The sequence below is a fragment of the Coregonus lavaretus genome (assembly GCF_964263955.1).
Source record: "Coregonus lavaretus genome assembly, chromosome: 23".
Lineage (NCBI taxonomy): Eukaryota > Metazoa > Chordata > Actinopteri > Salmoniformes > Salmonidae > Coregonus > Coregonus lavaretus.
This window is the reverse complement of record NC_140010.1, coordinates 11,834,220-11,854,347: the sequence shown is the minus strand read 5'-3', so window position 1 is coordinate 11,854,347 and position 20,128 is coordinate 11,834,220. Positions and strand designations below refer to the sequence as shown.

The window sequence follows — 20,128 nt, the reverse complement described above, 5'->3', positions numbered from 1 at the left end:
ATTTGCCCTTAGCGGGCTGACACTGTGGTGCAGCAGGAGACAGGGTTTGTTACCCGGTTGGACACACTAGACAGCTGCATACGACATGTTCTTAGCCATATCAAAGACGAGTCCTCGAGTTCATTATCGTCATGGCCTTCACCAGCAATGTGTTTAACTTTTGAACAGCAGTGGCAGAATGCCGTAGCAGAATCTAATTCCATTATCTCCTATATCCATGGTCACACATTGTACTCTCAGTTAGCCAATGGAGGGTGAACTACAGTTGGGATGAGACTTGTAGAATACTTTTTTTTCAGCACCTCACAGAGCATGAACACATACCTTTTTTTTTAGCTAGAAGAGTTGTGTTTTCAAAATACAAGACAAATCACTTTCTGTGGACTTCCGAGTGGAATAGATGGATTTCAGAATGTTTGGATTGTTTTGTTATTCTGGATTGTTTTTTATTGCTTTTATGTAACTGAACTAGACGTACATTGTACACAGCCAACGGATGACTGGGACACTGCCAACCAAGAAACTGTTGATTCAAATGAGCTGGCTAGGCTACAGTACCTACTCCCAGTCAGTTACATGGCAGACCTATCTCTCTCCATCACTCAGTCACTTCCCCGCTCTGTTTTAGAGAAGTGTGCCAGTGTTTCTGGAGGTTCAATAGCTTTCATTGTTACTGTATTGTCTCAGCTCATTTGTGTTAACTTAAAAACATTGACACTTTCAGGACCATTACATTCTCCACTGAAGTGTACGAAGGATGTTTGTCTGTTTCTGAGAATGGGATGGCTGGCTGTCACTCTTTGTGATATCCTATCAATTGTTTCAACCTGTGCACTTTTAATGGAAATTGAAATATTAATTTTGCCCAACTTCAATTTCTCACATTTAAAATTACCACCAAAACGATGTTTAACTTCCATGGGAGTTGTCCGTTATCCATGTTGACTGAAGGTAGACTGACTGCTAGTGCGATGGGCTTCATGTGTTTAAACTGAGTTGTATTAAACCTTGAACTGCACTTACTTGACGGCTGAAGCAAGAAGCTACTACGAGCAAAATGTTACTTATGGTCCCTCATGTCAAACTTTGTTACGGTTGGAAATCGTAAGCTTATGGTATCGTTCTGCTGTGCTCACTGCGTCTGTTAAATTATCACTACGGTTTATGGTTTGACACATTACTCTGTAGTATAACTGTTGCACTCAGTATTTCTGTTTAATATGTCTCATTGACTGAAATGCAGCCATTGTGTATATATATAAAAAAAAATGCTGTAAATATAAGTGCCTTTTTAGTCAGTACTCACCATTCCAAAACACTGAGAAATGTCCCTTTGGTTGAAAATACTGTAGCTTGTATCACCTTCATTCAGCAACGGCACTAGATTACAAAGTGAATTTATATTTCAGCCCTCACCTGTTGAGGAACGGAAGTGTCATGAGTAACACATTGATTAAAAGAAAATCCAGATATGTGAAAATGTCATGATTTTTTATTGAAAATGTTAATGTCGCACCCCCTCCATTTTCCCCTGTTAACTCCTACTGAACAAGACCCTGATCTGTGTTCCACTCTTCATTCACTTGTCTTCTTGAGATACTTTAGCTCTCAAGTGTAAACTCTGAGTGAGTATCCCCTAGCCACCATTACCTAGTCAACTCTCAACTGTCTTGATCTTCTTCTCCGGGCACATCTCCTTCAGTGTCAATGTGGCCACCAGGGAGAAGGTAGCCACCAGAGTAAGTATGGTTCTCATGGCTTTGAACCAGCCGGGGTAGCCAGACAGCAGAGTAAGGTCATAGTGCAGGGCCAGGCCCAGCCCCATGATGACCACCAGGGCTCTGCGATGTTGTCCCTGCAGAGCAGAGCCAGCCAGGCCAGCAGGGAGGGCACCACACTGTTGCCCAGGTTCATCCAGTCGGGCTGGGCAGGGCTCCCCTCAGGCAGGGAAAAGCCCCAGCGGGTCCCACCCAGGAAGAACATGATGGAGGCCCCATAGACCACCTGGGCGTAGGCCACCTTAGGGAGGTAGGACTGGGTCACAGCCATCAGCAGGGGGGCACCCAGGAATGGAAGGAGGCCAAGGTACAAAGCATGATTGGGCGCATTGGCCAGGGCTTTCAGGCTGAGGCGCTGTTGGTCCTCTCCTCTCGCAGGAGCGGGGTGCCCCTGGCAGAGCAAAGAAGCAGAGCAGCTCAGGAACCTGAGGGTCAGAAACCTGGAGGAGGCTAGTCTCTGGAACAGTAGCGAAGTCGCCATGGAAACTTGTGGAGCCATCAAGTGGTTGGAACTGGTGTAAAAACATTCCCTCTTCACTGTGCAGCTGGACCCACAGAGTACCCGTTGCAGAGATTGCCATGTTGGACCTTGGGTGTAAAAAATACAGTGTTGCGGAAAGCATTTCTCAGTAGGGTTTATTTGTTGCAAGGACAGATAGACCAATATGATGGTGTCATAATAGGAACTGATGTAATGTTTCTACTTACCACACAGGGATTCAATTGCCTCTTCAATGCAAATGAGATCATTTTATTACCTAAAATGGGAAGAGGTGCATGTGCATTTTAGAACATAAGATCAAACTGGTTAGCTAGCTAGCTAGCAAGCTTTGGCATCTTTAGCATTAGCTAATAACGTTAGATATCCAAAATAATAGACATGTTCTAACAAAAGCCTGTGTTTTAAAAATGTAGTCATCCTTTTCACCCTTGATCTTCACGTTGTGCAGATTACTAATAAATTAGCCATAGCAGAGGCTTGTTAGGTCGTTTCCTCGATTCACAGTGTCTGCCGAAAGTTTGATTTCAGCAACGATCGATTATTGCGCCTGCCTGAGAGATAGTGTGTCGCATTCAATATCACGAATATGTAGCTAACTAGTACTTTGTTTTAATACTAGTTAAACAGACAATTTTGATAATCATTTTTTTTAACTCTAGTTTCTTTCTAAGCTGTTTTTAGTATAGTACTTTTCCCCCCACTCCTATTCAGTTTGAAACAACATGCAACCTGAGGCTGCAAAATTATATATAAGAACTTGAACGTACCCCCAGATAAGTAAGCTCCGCGAGCGCTCCAAAAACCCAAACAAACACCAAATCGGCACATAGCATGAAGAAAGTATTGCAGTGCTAAATCATTGATGGAATATTAATAGTCAATATATATTTTGGAATCATATTTCGTGAAGAACATCTTGCTTGATATAAGTAGGTTTTGGTATCATCATATAAAATCTAGCAAGCTAACGCAGTAGGTATATGGCTAGTTAGCGCCCGAATCCCCGTGTGGGCTAACGTGGTAGCCATTTTGAAGCCGTGTTGTTCCAACGAAGCGAAGGTCTGTTTACCTCTATTTGCAGAAATGTGACAGCAATATTAGAAACAACTTCACGTTACTCTGTTGCAAAAAATATATTTTATGTCTTTCAAATGTGTTTGAGACTGGGTCGTAGTTGTGCGAGTTACTGTATGTTAGCTAGTTGACTTGCTAGCTTTGGATGATAGTCGTGGCTAGCTAGCTTGCTAACAACTTGGTTACAACGAATATACACTGTATGGCCAAAAGTATGTGGACACCTGCTCGTCGAACGTCTCATTCCAAAATCATGGCCCATGAGCATTAATATGGAGTTGGTTCCCCCTTTGCTGCTGTAACAGTCTACACTCTTCTGGGAAGGATTTCCACTAGAGCATTAATGAGGTCTGGCACTGATGTTGGGCGATTAGGCCTGGCTCGCAGTCAGTGTTCCAATTCATCCCAAAGGTGTTCGATGGGGTTGAGGTCAGGGCTCTGTGCAGGCCAGTCAAGTTCTTCCACACCGATCTCTACAAACCATTTCTGTATGGACCTCGCTTTGTGGACGGGGGCATTGTCATGCTAAAACAGGAAAGGTCCTTCCCTAAACTGTTGCCACAAAGTTGGAAGCACAGAATCGTCTACAACAGGGTTCTTCAATTCCGGTCCTGGAGGGCCGAAACACGTCTGTTTTTTATTTCTACCTGGTAGTTAATTACACTCACCTGGTGTCCCAGGTCTGAATTAGCCCCTGATTAGAAGGAGAGGATGAAAAACAGAGGTGTTTCGGCCCTCCAGGACCGGAATTGAAGAACCCTGGTCTACAATGTCATTGTATGCTGTAGCGTTAAGATTTCCCTTCACTGGAACTAAGGGGCCTAGCCCGAACCATGAGAAACAGCCCCAGATCATTATTCCTCCTCCACCAAACTTTACAGTTGGCACTGCATTGGGGCAGGTAGCGTTCTCCTGGCATCCGGCAAACCCAGATTTGTCCGTTGGACTGCCAGATGAAGCGTGATTCATCACTCCAGAGAACGCGTTTGCGCATGGGGATCTTACGTTTGTGTGCAGCTGCTTGACCATGGAAACTAATTTCATGAAGCTCCCGACTAACAGTTATTTTGCTGACGTTGCTTCCAGAGGCAGTTTGGAACTCGGTAGTGAATGTTGCAACAGAGGACAGATTATTTTTATGCACTACAGCACTCAGCGGTCCCGTTCTTTGAGCTTGTGTGGCCTACCACTTTGTGGCTGAGCCGTTGTTGTTGTTACTCCTAGACGTTTCCACTTCACAATAACAGCACTTACATTTACGTCATTTAGCAGACGCTCTTATCCAGAGCGACTTACAAATAGGTGCATTCACCTTATAGCCAGTGGGATAACCACTTTACAATTTTATTTTATTATTTGGGGGGTTGGGGTAAGGGGGGGGGGGTAGAAGGATTACTTTATCCTATCCCAGGTATTCCTTAAAGAGGTGGGGTTTCAAATGTCTCCGGAAGGTGGTGAGTGACTCCGCTGTCCTGGCGTCGTGAGGGAGCTTGTTCCACCATTGGGGTGCCAGAGCAGCGAACAGTTTTGACTGGGCTGAGCGGGAACTATGCTTCCGCAGAGGTAGGGGAGCCAGCAGGCCAGAAGTGGATGAACGCAATGCCCTCGTTTGGGTGTAGGGACTGATCAGAGCCTGAAGGTACGGAGGTGCCGTTCCCCTCACAGCTCCGTAGGCAAGCACCATGGTCTTGTAGCAGATGCGAGCTTCAACTGGAAGCCAGTGGAGTGTGCGGAGGAGCGGGGTGACGTGAGAGAACTTGGGAAGGTTGAACACCAGACGGGCTGCGGCATTCTGGATGAGTTGTAGGGGTTTAATGGCACAGGCAACTTATAGTTGACCAGGGCAAAAATGTGTCAAACTGACTATGACGGTGCCACGTTGATAGTCACTGAGCTTTTCAGTAAGGCCATTCTACTGCCAATGTTTATCTATGGAGATTGCATGACTGTGTGCTCGATTTCATACACCTGTCAGCAACGGTTGTGGCTGAAATAGCAGAATCCACTCATTTGAAGGGGTGTCCACATACTTTTGTAGCTAGCTAAACTAGCTAGCAAGATAATTAGCTAGCAGTGATCTAAGTTTTTGCTTCCTGAATCTGCTCAAATTATTTCTGAACTTGCTGTCAAGAATTTTGACAGTGTCTTAACTTGTTTGTAATAGTGAATGTGTCCACAAGATCTGTCAACTGCTTGAAATCAAAAGTCATTCCAGTGTTTGTGAATTGGTGCATCAGTTGTCCTTCGTGCATTAGGAATGAATGTGTACCTCAGCTGGCAGTAGCAGCCTAGCTATCAATTTTACATTGCAATGCAGAGTAATAACTTGGTCAACCCAATACACAATGGAAGCCATTGGACAGCCAATCACAGTGCTATAAAGGATGTTTATTGATTTGACTTTAGGAAGCACTGCAGCCTTGTGATCATTAATGATGATGATCTGCTGTGAGTGGTTTGCAGTTCTTAGCAGCTTAGAACACACACAATCACTCACTGTCCTATTTAGATTAGGAGCTGGGAGAGAGTGAGAAAGTGTTCAGGTCTATAATATTTTTAGACTGGTATACATATTTGATAAAACTTGCAGTTTTATAAGGGAGTATAAAATGTCTTAAGAGCTCTGGTTTTTGATGGTGTTTTGCTTCAACTTTTTTTTTTTCTTCACCATTGCAACGTGTTTGCTGTCTTTTGAATGAGAAACTATTTGTGGGTTTATCAAAGGTGTTCTGGGAGAACATTTAATCAAGTTTGATGTACAGTACAGCTTGTGCTGGGAACATTACTCGGGTATACACCTGCATAAACTTGTAGGCTACGGGTCTGTGCATTACAACCTTACCGTGTGTCTGAGATTCAAAATTATTATTGTCTGAACTAATGCTATTTCTGTTTTGTGTTTGCAGGTATGGTCTGCATAAGTGCATCAACTACATGTGAAAGCAACACTACAAGAGGACGGAAAATACTTGGATTAACTGAGCAGCACCTGTCCTTCTGATACATTATCCATATGTTCATACACTTTCTTTGCTTTGGAGAAAGGAAGATATTTGCATTTCAGAGGTTCCCTCTTTTATGGACACGTTTATTTTTTGTCTTTCGACAAAGGAGTCCTAGGTGGGTTGTGACACACAGGACACTGATTGTAAGAGATTGCTGTTGTACTGTTTAAAAACTGTTGCACTCTCATCCTTCAACCACACAACTACGGCTAATTATACCAGCAAATATAATAGGACAGATGAAGGCAACAAATCTAACCAGCCATTGAGACACCGTTGTCTTTAGCATGCATTGAAAAACTGCCTTGTAATGCATTGTTCTGCAGTATCAACATTTCACTGACCGCGATTGAAGATGTCAGAAATGTAACAGTGGATTCTACTGCCTTTACTGTCATGTGACTGTAATACTAGACACCTTCTTTTTCTTCCTTCAACCCCAGAAAGCCTTTTCACCAGTTTAATGAGGTGAGCTGTGGTTTTCAGTGACCTCCATTGGAATAAAAAGAGGTCTCTGAATTGATTTATTTTCTTCATGTGTTTGGGTAGAGTCTAAAATGACGCTGTAAAAGGTGAGCATCTAGGTCTAAGAGCTGGCACTTAGTGGCAGGAGAAGAGCCAGAACCACCTCCCACCCCTTTCTGATGTCATAGTGGAACTGTCCCGTTCACACTGACAGGGATCGATGCCCCAGGGCTTCCAATCTCACCAGAAAACCTGCACATGCCACTCCCATTGGACAATTCACCTGCCTGTCTACTGAGCCCACCAATCAGAACCTTCAGTTTCACATCACGGATCAAGCAGGTTCCATGTGTCTCTTCCCCTGACAAAGAATCCTACCTGCTTCAGTAGAGTGATCAGGACGAATTGGGGGGTAACAACACTCCCCCCCCCCAAAAATAAAACACATAACTTCCCCAGCTCAAACCATGTGTTAAAATCGTTAGTGAAGTCCAAAGCCATCAAATCCCCTCCTGGGTAACTAACCTTGAATCAACCCCAGGCCTCTGGATCACCATTCCAGATCATCCCAGAACCCTGTGACCCGTCTCCCAACGCTTCACCCTGGACGACGGGGTCTGCCGCTGGGGAAAGGGGCTGTTCTGTCCTGGAGGAGGAGGAGGAGGGCTCGGCAGTGAGGTGCTGCTCTCCATCACACACTCTGAGTCAAGCCCACCGAGGAGGGAGAGACCGAGAGAAAGAAGAGAGGACTTCAGAGCCAAAGACTCTGGGGTAATAATGACAAGTCTTATGCAACATAGTGTTGTTTCTTTTGTCCCAGAATCCAATATTTCTCATTCATTTTACTCTGTCAGATCCTTGCCATGAGGTTTGATGCCTCGATCCACTGACCGGAGACACTGGACCTAAATGGCGCAGCATGACTTTGTCCCTGCCTGGCTTAACTTCTCCACTCCCCAGCCTGCCAAGGTGAGACCGTGTCTGTGTGTACGTACGTTTGTGTGTGCGTGCAGCCAGGGGCAGGCCGATTGGGGGCAGACTGACTGCAATCAGCACAGGAAAAAGAGTCAGAGATGCAGTTTGTACTCAGGGGAAACAGACATGAGAAAATCAAGTAAGTGACACTGAATGAATGTAGACTGTAATGGAGAGAGGATGAAGAAAATGACAGGGAGTGAAGGGGATTTTGCTTGTTTTATTATTTGTTCCTCATCGGGTTGCTATCTTCCAGGCTATGTATGATTTGAAATGTGTTTTCTTGGTGTGGTAAGTGAAAGCAGTAGAAAGGGAAGATGAATGGACAGATGGAGAAGTGTGAAAGGCAGGAGAGCTTGTTGTGGTGTTGTCTTGCACATGGGACTACTAGACATGGATTGAGATTCAGCTAAATGAGAACAGTGTTTTTATACTCTCAGCAAGAGCTTGGAGTAATCTGGTAGTCAGTGGAGCCTATACCAGGTGATTTTCAGGTTGTAAACCTGTAGATCAATTGGTAGAGCATGGCGCTTGTAACGCCAGGGTAGTGGGTTCGATCCCCGGGACCACCCATACGTAAAAATGTATGCACACATGACTGTAAGTCGCTTTGGATAAAAGCGTCGACTAAATGGCATATTATTATTATTATTATTATTATTATTAAATGAGTTGTGGACACCGATCTCAACATTGGCCAGTCCAGTAAGATCAATCTGATAGTGGTGACTAATGGACAACTTAAAGTTATTACATAAACACCAAAGCTCCAGAGTCTAACGGCGGCAAGCTTTACACCACTCCAGCCGACGCTTGGCATTGCGCATGGTGATCTTAGGCTCGTGTGTGGCTGCTCGGTCATGGAAACCCATTTCATGAAGCTCCTGACGGACAGTTCTTGTGCTGACGTTGCTTCCAGAGGCAGTTTGGAACTCTGTACTGAGTGATTTTTACGCGCTTCAGCACTCTGCGGTCCCGTTCTGTGAGCTTGTGTGGCCTACCACTTCGCGGCTGAGCCGTTGTTGCTCCTAGATGTTTCCACTTCACAATAACAGCACTTACAGTTAACTGGAGCAGCTCTAACAAGGCAGAAATTTGACGAACTGACTTGTTGGAAAGGTGCCACGTTGAAAGTCACTGAGCTCTTCAGTAAGGCCATTCTACTGCCAATGTTCGTCTATGGAGATTGCATGGCTGTGTGCTCAATTTTTATACACCTGTCAGCAACTGGTGTGGCTGAAATGGCCGAATCCACTAATTTGAAGGGGTGTCCACATATTTTTGTGTATATAGTGTATGTGTATTATGTATTATGAGTGGTCCTCTGTAGCTCAGCTGGTAGAGCACGGCACTTGTAACGCTAAGGTAGTGGGTTCGATCCCCGGGACCACCCATACACAAAAATGTATGCACGCACGACTGTAAGTCGCTTTGGATAAAAGCGTCTGCTAAATGGCATATTATTATTATTATTATTATTATGTAGTTGTGTGACATTCTTTTGCTAAATAAAGCAGATGAACAATTTGGAGAGTTTGGTGTGAGAGAATTCCTTCCTGTTTCACACTTGTGTGTGTGTGGAGGTACTAGAGGACTAGGGGTATGATCTGGGAGCACATGGTTTCACTTCACTGCCCTTTTTTTTTTGTGACAATGATGGCGTCTACTGTATGGCTGCAGTCTTGCGAGCGCCGACCCAACTTTGCTATTTTGTGATTATTTTGCCGTTTTCTTATTTCTATTTCTCGTGTGTTTTTGTTCTATTTAAAATACTACTGATATTGATTACTGCATTGTTGGGAAAGCGCTTGCAAGAAAGGCATTACACTGTACTTGTGCACATGCCAATAAAAATGGAAACCTTTCTTTGTGTCCAGTCCCCTGCAGCCAGCCTTGAGAAGCATGGCGACCCCCATCACCACCGGAACAGCTGTGCTGCCGTGAGCCGCCGCCGACACAACTCCTCCGATGGCTTCTTTAACAACGGTTCCCTGCACGCCCCCGCAGGTAACCCCGATGATCTGAACCCCCTGTGTTTGTTATGTGTGGTTTGTTGACAGCCTGCTTGAAAGAGCGGTGTTTGTTTTGTTCCATAGTATTAAACTGTCTGTCCTGTGTGTGTCTGTAGGTGATGGGTGGCAGCAGCCCTCTCTCCTCCTGAGGCATGACTCTGTGGACTCTGGGGTGGCGAAGGGGGGGCATGGCGGCCTAGCGGGGGGGTCCTGCTGGAAGGAGGCTCATCCCACCTGGAACGGGGCGCCACAGGACGGGCACCACCACCTGGGGCGCCACCCCAAACGCCCCGGGACTGGAGGAGGGGACAGGCAGGGGGGGCACCGGCAGCGCAACGGCAACTTCCATCCCCGCAAGAGCGCCCCTGGGACCCTCTACCAGGAAAAGTTCCCCAATGAGGAACGCAGCAGGGAGGACAATCTGAAGTTTGTGGAAGAGGACTTTGTGAGTAATAATCTCATCCTCCATTCCTGAAAACCTCTTGAAAACTTCTTGTCACATTTTAAGCAATGTTAGCAAAGACATTACAGTCTTGAGTTACTGTGCCATATGTCAATGGGCATAGTGACATTAAGACCTAACAGGGAAAATATCTGGATTGGTACAGGTAAACATAAAACATCATGGGAAATATACTGTATATACAAACGTATGAAATAATGTAAATGTTTTCCTACCAGCCCTCCCTTAACCCTGAAACAACTGGAAAGCCCGGGAACCAGACGAGGCCAGTGGCTCCTCACGCTGGAGTATGGGGTAATCACTCTAATAGATTGATTGATCTCTCGACATTACAAAGTTGACGCCAGTAACATCTTCAGCCCACTCCCTTTGTCTCCATGTCGTTACCCCCCCTCCTAACTAGTTGTTGTGCCCCATCTCTCCAGAGAACCCCCCTAGTGGCAAACAGATGGTGTCTAAGATGCTGGTGATCAAGAAGGTTTCCAAGGAGGACCCAGGATGCATTGCATTCTCTACTGGCTTCGCCAGCTCCGGAGCCCTGCCCATCAATGGCAGCAAAGCCCCGTCCACCATCACTAGCTCCACCCACTCAGTCTATAAGAACCTGGTGCCCAAGTCTGCTGTGGTGCCCACCAAGCCCCCTCAGTGGAAGCCGAGTGGGAGAGACTCCACCAAGCCTGGCATCCACCTGTCAGGACGAGACTCTGTCTTCACCAGCCCTGTGTCTACAGCCAAACCCTCCGCCCCCGGCACCCAGCTACACAGCCACAACAACTCCAAAGAGGTGAGGGCAGCTCTCCAGACCCCTTACACACGCCAAAGGATTTATAGAGAGCGTATAGCAAGCCATACAAATCTAGTCCTGAATAAAGGGAGAAAAGTTTACGTAACTGTTAGAAACCACAAACAAGGGCTCAACATTCTCCTCCCTCTCTCACTGTGTGCCCATTTCTCTCTCTCTCTATCTCTCTCTCTCTCTCTCTCTCTCTCTCTCTCTCTATGTGTGCCCATTTCTCTCTCTCTCTCTCTCTCTCTCTCTGTGTGCCCATTTCTCTCTCTCTCTCTCTCTCTCTCTCTCTCTCTCTCTCTGTGTGCCCATTTCACTCTTCCTCTCGCTCTCTCTCTCTGTGTTTTCTATCAGAATCCTTTCAGTACAACTCCTCCCATAGACATCGCCTCGTCGTCACGGCTGAAGCTGATGCGGCGTGGACCAGACCGGAAGAGTGACTTCCTGCGGACGCTGAAGGACGAGGGTACCGGAGACCTGACCTCCAGCAGCAGCCCTGGGACACCTGGAGAGGTACATAACACCCCTAGAAAATGTCCAAGTGGGACGCAAAGGCCCTCCAAAACAACATCCAAAATGTTAAATTCAAACCAATTGAAGGTAAATTCACAGGCTGACTGAACGAAAATAAACTAGAGGCATGTCAAATGTGGAGCGTTACATGATTCAGTTCATATGTAAGCAGAAGTGACCTTGTTTTATTAAGGTGTCTATTCTTTGGTGTAAATGACTCCTCAGGGCAAGATCAGCACCCCAGAGCCCAAAGCCTACAGCCAGGGAGTCTGCAATGAGAACGGCCTGTCTCACTCCCTCAGCGACTCAGACACTGATCACTTGTCCAGCTCCCTGGAGGAAGAACACCGGTAGGACTGACATATACATGCATACATACAGTGGGGAGAACAAGTATTTTGCAGGTTTTCCTACTTACAAAGCATGTAGAGGTCTGTAATTGTTATCATAGGTACACTTCAACTGTGAGAGACGGAATCTAAAACAAAAATCCAGAAAATCACATTGTATGATTTTTAAGTAATTAATTTGCATTTTATTGCATGACATAAGTATTTGATACATCAGAAAAGCAGAACTTAATATTTGGTACAGAAACCTTTGTTTGCAATTACAGAGATCATACGTTTCCTGTAGGTCTTGACCAGGTTTGCACACACTGCAGCAGGGATTTTGGCCCACTCCTCCATACAGACCTTCTACAGATCCTTCAGGTTTCGGGGCTGTCGCTGGGCAATACAGACTTTCAGCTCCCTCCAAAGATTTTCTATTGGGTTCAGGTCTGGAGACTGACTAGGCCACTCCAGGACCTTGAGATGCTTCTTACGGTGCCACTCCTTAGTTGCCCTGGCTGTGTGTTTCGGGTCATTGTCATGCTGGAAGACCCAGCCACGACCCATCTTCAATGCTCTTACTGAGGGAAGGAGGTTGTTGGCCAAGATCTCGCGATACATGGCCCCATCCATCCTCCCCTCAATACGGTGCAGTCGTCCTGTCCCCTCTGCAGAAAAGCATCCCCAAAGAATGATGTTTCCACCTCCATGCTTCACGGTTGGGATGGTGTTCTTGGGGTTGTACTCATCCTTCTTCTTCCTCCAAACACGGCGAGTGGAGTTTAGATCAAAAAGCTCTATTTTTGTCTCATCAGACCACATGACCTTCTCCCATTCCTCCTCTGGATCATCCAGATGGTCATTGGCAAACTTCAGACGGGCCTGGACATGCGCTGGCTTGAGCAGGGGGACCTTGCGTGCGCTGCAGGATTTTAATCCATGACGGCATAGTGTGTTACTAATGGTTTTCTTTGAGACTGTGGTCCCAGCTCTCTTCAGGTCATTGACCAGGTCCTGCCGTGTAGTTCTGGGCTGATCCCTCACCTTCCTTATGATCATTGATGCCCCACGAGGTGAGATCTTGCATGTAGCCCCAGACCGAGGGTGATTGACCGTCATCTTGAACTTCTTCCATTTTCTAATAATTGCGCCAACAGTTGGTGCCTTCTCACCAAGCAGCTTGCCTATTGTCCTGTAGCCCATCCCAGCCTTGTGCAGGTCTACAATTGTATCCCTGATGTCCTTACACAGCTCTCTGGTCTTGGCCATTGTGGAGAGGTTGGAGTCTGTTTGATTGAGTGTGTGGACAGGTGTCTTTTATACAGGTAACGAGTTCAAACGTGCAGTTAATACAGGTAATGAGTGGAGAACAGGAGGGCTTCTTAAAGAAAAACGAACAGGTCTGTGAGAGCCGGAATTCTTACTGGTTGGTAGGTGATCAAATATTTATGTCATGCAATAAAATGCAAATAATTACTTAAAAATCATACAATGTGATTTTCTGGATTTTTGTTTTAGATTCCGTCTCTCACAGTTGAAGTGTACCTATGATAAAAAATTACAGACCTACAAAATCTACATGCTTTGTAAGTAGGAAAACCTGCAAAATCGGCAGTGTATCAAATACTTGTTCTCCCCACTGTACATACATACACACACACACACACACCATCAGTCTACTGAGCAGTGTTTGCTGTTTCCTTGCAGGTTACTGAAGGCCATGGGCTGGCAGGAATACCCAGAAAACGATGACCGCTTCCTGCCCCTGACTCAGGAAGAGCTCAGCGAGTTCCAGACTAAAACTGAACAGGTACGTCTGAGTTTGACACAATCTTACAATAACATCATCAATATGTTATGTGCATCTTCGGTGACTGCTTTAAACGTCATAGGAAGTGACGTGTTTTGAATAGAATGAAAATGGCTAGTGTTTAGGTAGCCTAGTGTATGTGCTGTTGCCAACTCTTTCATCGCTGTAATGCTGTACGGTAGAGTTGTCTCAAGCATATAGTGTGGGACCAGGCTAGTGTCTAGAGCCCCGTTTATACCTGGGTCTAACATGCGTCCTTTGTCCTGATCTTGTCCACATTCTGATTGTGCCCACATTTTTAGACAGGTGTAGATGATTAAAAGACTAATTGTGATCTGATTGATCTGCATGGTCAAACCATTTAAATCACATATATATATATATATATATATATATATATACACACAGTGGGGGAAAAAAGTATTTAGTCAGCCACCAATTGTGCAAGTTATCCCACTTAAAAAGATGAGAGAGTCCTGTAATTTTCATCATAGGTACACATCAACTATGACAGACAAATTGAGAGAAAACATCCAGAAAATCACATTGTAGGATTTTTTATGAATTTATTTGCAAATTATGGTGGAAAATAAGTATTTGGTCACCTACAAACAAGCAATATTTCTGGCTCTCACAGACCTGTAACTTCTTCTTTAAGAGGCTCCTCTGTCCTCCACTCGTTACTTGTATTAATGGCACCTGTTTGAACTTGTTATCAGTATAAAAGACACCTGTCCACAACCTCAAACAGTCACACTCCAAACTCCACTATGGCCAAGACCAAAGAGCTGTCAAAGGACACCAGAAACAAAATTGTAGACCTGCACCAGGCTGGGAAGACTGAATCTGCAATAGGTAAGCAGCTTGGTTTGAAGAAATCAACTGTGGGAGCAATTATTAGGAAATGGAAGACATACAAGACCACTGATAATCTCCCTCGATCTGGGGCTCCACGCAAGATCTCACTCCGTGGGGTCAAAATGATCACAAGAACGGTGAGCAAAAATCCCAGAACCACACGGGGGGACCTAGTGAATGACCTGCAGAGAGCTGGGACCAAAGTAACAAAGCCTACCATCAGTAACACACTACGCCGCCAAAAACTCAAATCCTGCAGTGCCAGACGTGTCCCCCTGCTTAAGCCAGTACATGTCCAGGCCCGTCTGAAGTTTGCTAGAGTGCATTTGGATGATCCAGAAGAGGATTGGGAGAATGTCATATGGTCAGATGAAATCAAAATATAACTTTTTGGTAAAAACTCAACTCGTCGTGTTTGGAGGACAAAGAATGCTGAGTTGCATCCAAAGAACACCATACCTACTGTGAAGCATGGGGGTGGAAACATCATGCTTTGGGGCTGTTTTTCTGCAAAGGGACCAGGACGACTGATCTGTGTAAAGGAAAGAATGAATGGGGCCATGTATTGTAAAGATTTTGAGTGAAAACCTCCTTCCATCAGCAAGGGCATTGAAGATGAAACGTGGCTGGGTCTTTCAGCATGACAATGATCCCAAACACACCGCCCGGGCAACGAAGGAGTGGCTTCGTAAGAAGCATTTCAAGGTCCTGGAGTGGCCTAGCCAGTCTCCAGATCTCAACCCCATAGAAAATCTTTGGAGGGAGTTGAAAGTCCGTGTTGCCCAGCGACAGCCCCAAAACATCACTGCTCTAGAGGAGATCTGCATGGAGGAATGGGCCAAAATACCAGCAACAGTGTGTGAAAACCTTGTGAAGACTTACAGAAAACGTTTGACCTGTGTCATTGCCAACAAAGGGTATATAACAAAGTATTGAGAAACTTTTGTTATTGACCAAATACTTATTTTCCACCATAATTTGCAAATAAATTCATAGAAAATCCTACAATGTGATTTTCTGGGGGAAAAAATCTCATTTTGTCTGTCATAGTTGACGTGTACCTATGATGAAAAGTACAGGTCTCTCTCATCTTTTTAAGTGGGAGAACTTGGACAATTGGTGGCTGACTAAATACTTTTTTCCCCCACTGTATGTATGTGTGTGTATATATATATATATATATATATACACACACACAGTGGGGAGAACAAGTATTTGATACACTGCCGATTTTGCAGGTTTTCCTACTTACAAAGCATGTAGAGGTCTGTAATTTTTATCATAGGTACACTTCAACTGTGAGAGACGGAATCTTTTAAAAAATCCAGAAAATCACATTTGTATGATTTTTAAGTAATTCATTTGCATTTTATTGCATGACATAATTATTTGATACATCAGAAAAGCAAAACTTAATATTTGGTACAGAAACCTTTGTTTGCAATTACAGAGATCATACGTTTCCTGTAGGTCTTGACCAGGTTTGCACACACTGCAGCAGGGATTTTGGCCCACTCCTCCATACAGACCTTCTCCAGATCCTTCAGGTTTCGGGGCTGTCGCTGGGCAATACAGACTTTCAGCTCCCTCCAAAGATTTTCTATTGGGTTCAGGTCTGGAGACTGACTAGGCCACTCCAGGACCTTGAGATGCTTCTTACGGTGCCACTCCTTAGTTGCCCTGGCTGTGTGTTTCGGGTCGTTGTCATGCTGGAAGACCCAGCCACGACCCATCTTCAATGCTCTTACTGAGGGAAGGAGGTTGTTGGCTAAGATCTCGCGATACATGGCCCCATCCATCCTCCCTTCAATACGGTGCAGTCGTCCTGTCCCCTTTGCAGAAAAGCATCCCCAAAGAATGATGTTTCCACCTCCATGCTTCACGGTTGGGATGGTGTTCTTGGGGTTGTACTCATCCTTCTTCTTCCTCCAAACACAGCGAGTGGAGTTTAGATCAAAAAGCTCTATTTTTGTCTCATCAGACCACATGACCTTCTCCCATTCCTCCTCTGGATCATCCAGATGGTCATTGGCAAACTTCAGACGGGCTTGGACATGCGCTGGCTTGAGCAGGGGGACCTTGCGTGCGCTGCAGGATTTTAATCCATGACGGCGTAGTGTGTTACTAATGGTTTTCTTTGAGACTGTGGTCCCAGCTCTCTTCAGGTCATTGACCAGGTCCTGCCATGTAGTTCTGGGCTGATCCCTCACCTTCCTCATGATCATTGATGCCCCACGAGGTGAGATCTTGCATGGAGCCCCAGACCGAGGGTGATTGACCGTCATCTTGAACTTCTTCCATTTTCTAATAATTGCGCCAACAGTTGTTGCCTTCTCACCAAGCTGCTTGCCTATTGTCCTGTAGCCCATCCCAGCCTTGTGCAGGTCTACAATTGTATCCCTGATGTCCTTACACAGCTCTCTGGTCTTGGCCATTATGGAGAGGTTGGAGTCTGTTCGATTGAATGTGTGGACAAGTGTCTTTTATACAGGTAACGAGTTCAAACAGGTGCAGTTAATACAGGTAATGAGTGGAGAACAGGAGGGCTTCTTAAAGAAAAACTAATAGGTCTGTTAGAGCCGGAATTCCTACTGGTTGATAGGTGATCAAATACTTATGTCATGCAATAAAATGCAAATGAATGTGATTTTCTGGATTTTTGTTTTAGATTCCGTCTCTCACAGTTGAAGTGTACCTATGATAAAAATTACAGACCTCTACATGCTTTGTAAGTAGGAAAACCTGCAAAATCGGCAGTGTATCAAATACTTGTTCTCCCCACTGTATGTGTGTATATATATATATATATATATATATATATATATATATATATAGCTGGAAAAAAGTAAGAGACCATTGCAAAATTATCAGTTTCTCTGGTTTTACTATTTATAGGTATGTGTTTGGGTAAAAATAACATTTTTGTTTTATTCTATAAACTACTGACAACATTTCTCCCAAATTCCAAATAAAAATATTGTCATTTAGAGCATTTATTTGCAGAAAATGACAACTGGTCAAAATAACAAAAAAGATGCAGTGTTGTCAGACCTCGAATAATGCAAAGAAAATAAGTTCATGTTCATTTTTAAACAACACAATACTAATATTTTAACTTAGTTCAGAAATCAATATTTGGTGGAATAACCCTGATTTTCAATCACAACTTTGGTCCTCTGTAGCTCAGCTGGTAGAGCACGGCGCTTGTAACGCTAAGGTAGTGGGTTCGATCCCCGAGACCACCCATACACAAAAAAAAAAATGAATGAACGCATGACTGTAAGTCGCTTTGGATAAAAGCGTCTGCTAAATGGCATTAATTAATTATTAACTTTCATGCGTCTTGGCATGCTCTCCACCAGTCTTTCACATTGATGTTGGGTGACTTTATGCCACTCCTGGCGCAAAAATTCAAGCAGCCCGGCTTTGTTTGATGGCTTGTGACCATCCAACTTCCTCTTGATCACATTCCAGAAGTTTTCAATGGGGTTCAGGTCTGGAGATTGGGCTGGCCATGACACCATGATCTGGTGGTCCTCCATCCACACCTTGATTGACCTGGCTGTGTGGCATGGCGCATTGTTCTGCTGGAAAAACCAATCCTCAGAGTTGGGGAACAATGTCAGAGCAAAAGGAAGCAAGTTTTCTTCCAGGACAACCTTGTACATGGCTTGATTTATGCGTCCTTCACAAAGACAAAATCTGCCCGATTCCAGCCTTGCTGAAGCACCCACAGATCATCACCGATCCTCCACCAAATTTCACAGTGGGTGCGAGACACTGTGGCTTATAGGCCTCTCCAGGTCTCCGTCTAACCATTAGACGACCAGGTGTTGGGCAAAGCTGAAAATTGGACTCATCAGAGAAGATGACCTTACTCCATTCCTCTACGGTCCAATCCTTATGGTCTTTTGCAAACCTCAGCCTGGCTCTTCTTTGCTTCTCATTGATGGGCTTTTTTCTAGCTTTGCACGACTTCAGCCCTGCCCCTAGGAGCCTGTTTCGAACCATCCTCGCCGTGCACTTCACCCCAGCTGCCGTTTGCCATTATTTTTGTAGATCTCTTGATGTCATCCTACGGTTGTTGAGTGACATTCAAATTAGTTGGCGGTCATCCCGGTCAGTAGAGTCGTTTTCGCCCTCTGCCAGTCTGTAGCTTTGTTGTCCCCGATGTCTGCTGCTTGACCTTGTTCTTATGAACCGCCGTCTTTGAAATTTTAAGGATGGAAGCAACCTGACGCTCACTGTATCCCTCTGCCAGTAAAGCCAGAATTGAACCCTTCTTTTCCTCACTCAAAACATTCCTTTTCAACTCTTTTGGCATGGTCAATAGTTATTTTTTGATTAATATTACTTTTGAGGTACTATTAGCACTATTTTTGCCATCCAGCTGGTCCTATTGCAAGAGGATAGTGATGACCACAGTAGTGGTTTTTAATACTGGTCCTCGTTAAATAAGATTTGGTTCAGGTGATCACCTAATCAGTACCTAATTCAGTAGAATGAGGTGTGCCTGTGTTGGAATTCAACAGACACTGGAATGGAATGGCTGCCATACATGTAGAGATGCTGATTTAAGAAAAATCTGCAGTGGTCTCTTAATTTTTTCCACAGCTATATCTGTGTGTGTATGTATGTGTGTGTATATATATAGCTACATCTGTATATTTATAGCTTACAATCAATACTTTCATATTTTCAAATAATTTGCATACAGGGAATAACCAGGAAATCTGGTCACAATGTGGACGGCTAAGAGACACAATACTACAATGTGTAGATGCAATTGCTACAATGTGGGCACAATCAGAATGTGGATAAGATCAGGACAAAGGACGCATGTTAGCACCAGGTATAAACAAGGCTTAGGTTCGTGTTTTCACTCGGTTGGTTCTTGTTCTTCCCAGCTGAAGAGGAATGGGATCATCCCCCTCCACTTCACCCCCTGGAGGTGTGTGGCCGAGGCCCACTTAGAAAAGGACGAGGGCTCCGAGTCTGAAACCAGCAGCAGCAGCCAGACCTCGGATGACGATGACATCAAAACCTGACGAAGTGGCTTTATGGAACAAACCCAACACACACCCCTCTCGTCTTTGTTTTCAGAACCCGTTTGACTTTTTGTTGTTCTTGCACAAGGGGAAAAAAACAATTGCATTCCAGTGGAGGGGGAAGTTCCTGCTTCGCCATGCAGATGTATTTTTCCCTGCACCTCTTCCCCTTGCTTTGTGGAGCTGAGTGTTCATCAAGAAAAGGGCAATGAACATCTGATTCTACTTTAAACAGATTTAACTCATTTCATTGATGCTGATGACATTAAAATGGTTTCCTGACATGTTTCAATAGAAATCAGGCCTTGCTTGGTGTTCTGGTTGTTTCTATGAATAAATTGGATTGTGTTCATGGTAAATCACATGGATTGTCAAAGAAAACGGTATAGTGTTAACCATGCTGTGGGGCTTGGGTGGTCTAGCAGTTAGGGCTGGATTTAAATTTAAAGGCAATGTTCCCACGTTCGCAGAGACTGCATTCACGGTGAGCGCTGCATGTCAGCTCA

At 44.8% G+C, this 20,128-nt stretch overlaps 1 protein-coding gene and 1 pseudogene across 4 annotated transcripts; one reads left to right on the top strand and one right to left on the bottom strand.

Annotated features, from left to right (window-relative positions):
- Positions 1 to 1,373: 1,373 nt before the first annotated feature.
- LOC311099119 (transmembrane protein 69-like) lies at positions 1,374 to 2,771 on the bottom strand (annotated as a pseudogene). Its single transcript, XR_014615690.1, has 4 exons — positions 2,707 to 2,771; positions 2,483 to 2,536; positions 1,651 to 2,366; positions 1,374 to 1,416 (listed from the first exon to the last, which is right to left on the bottom strand). The product of XR_014615690.1 is annotated as a transmembrane protein 69-like (transcript).
- A 280-nt stretch (positions 2,772 to 3,051) lies between these two features.
- Positions 3,052 to 19,910, top strand: LOC311099093 (vasculin-like protein 1). 3 transcript variants are annotated; one of them, XM_084139723.1, is made up of 11 exons: positions 3,052 to 3,209; positions 6,261 to 7,595; positions 7,679 to 7,793; positions 9,677 to 9,806; positions 9,928 to 10,256; positions 10,493 to 10,568; positions 10,700 to 11,058; positions 11,416 to 11,574; positions 11,800 to 11,924; positions 13,614 to 13,716; positions 19,482 to 19,910. In XM_084139723.1, exons 3-11 carry the CDS (start codon positions 7,734 to 7,736, stop codon positions 19,620 to 19,622), a joined length of 1,482 nt encoding a protein of 493 aa, XP_083995849.1. In that variant the 5' UTR covers positions 3,052 to 3,209; positions 6,261 to 7,595; positions 7,679 to 7,733; the 3' UTR covers positions 19,623 to 19,910. The 3 variants fall into 3 exon arrangements, with proteins under 3 accessions (XP_083995849.1, XP_083995848.1, XP_083995850.1); XM_084139722.1 differs by having other exon boundaries at positions 3,052 to 3,339; XM_084139724.1 differs by lacking the exon at positions 3,052 to 3,209 and having other exon boundaries at positions 6,801 to 6,827; positions 6,909 to 7,595.
- The last annotated feature ends 218 nt before the right edge of the window (positions 19,911 to 20,128 follow it).

What these genes read in the sequence shown, in the direction of transcription:
- LOC311099093 (XM_084139723.1), top strand. Translation starts at nt 7,734, where the DNA reads ATGGCGCAGCATGACTTTGTCCCTGCCTGGCTTAACTTCTCCACTCCC. An exon ending in AGTTTGTGGAAGAGGACTTT is followed by an intron (nt 10,257 to 10,492) that starts GTGAGTAATAAT and finishes TTTTCCTACCAG; the next exon opens with CCCTCCCTTAACCCTGAAAC. An exon ending in TCCCTGGAGGAAGAACACCG is followed by an intron (nt 11,925 to 13,613) that starts GTAGGACTGACA and finishes GTTTCCTTGCAG; the next exon opens with GTTACTGAAGGCCATGGGCT.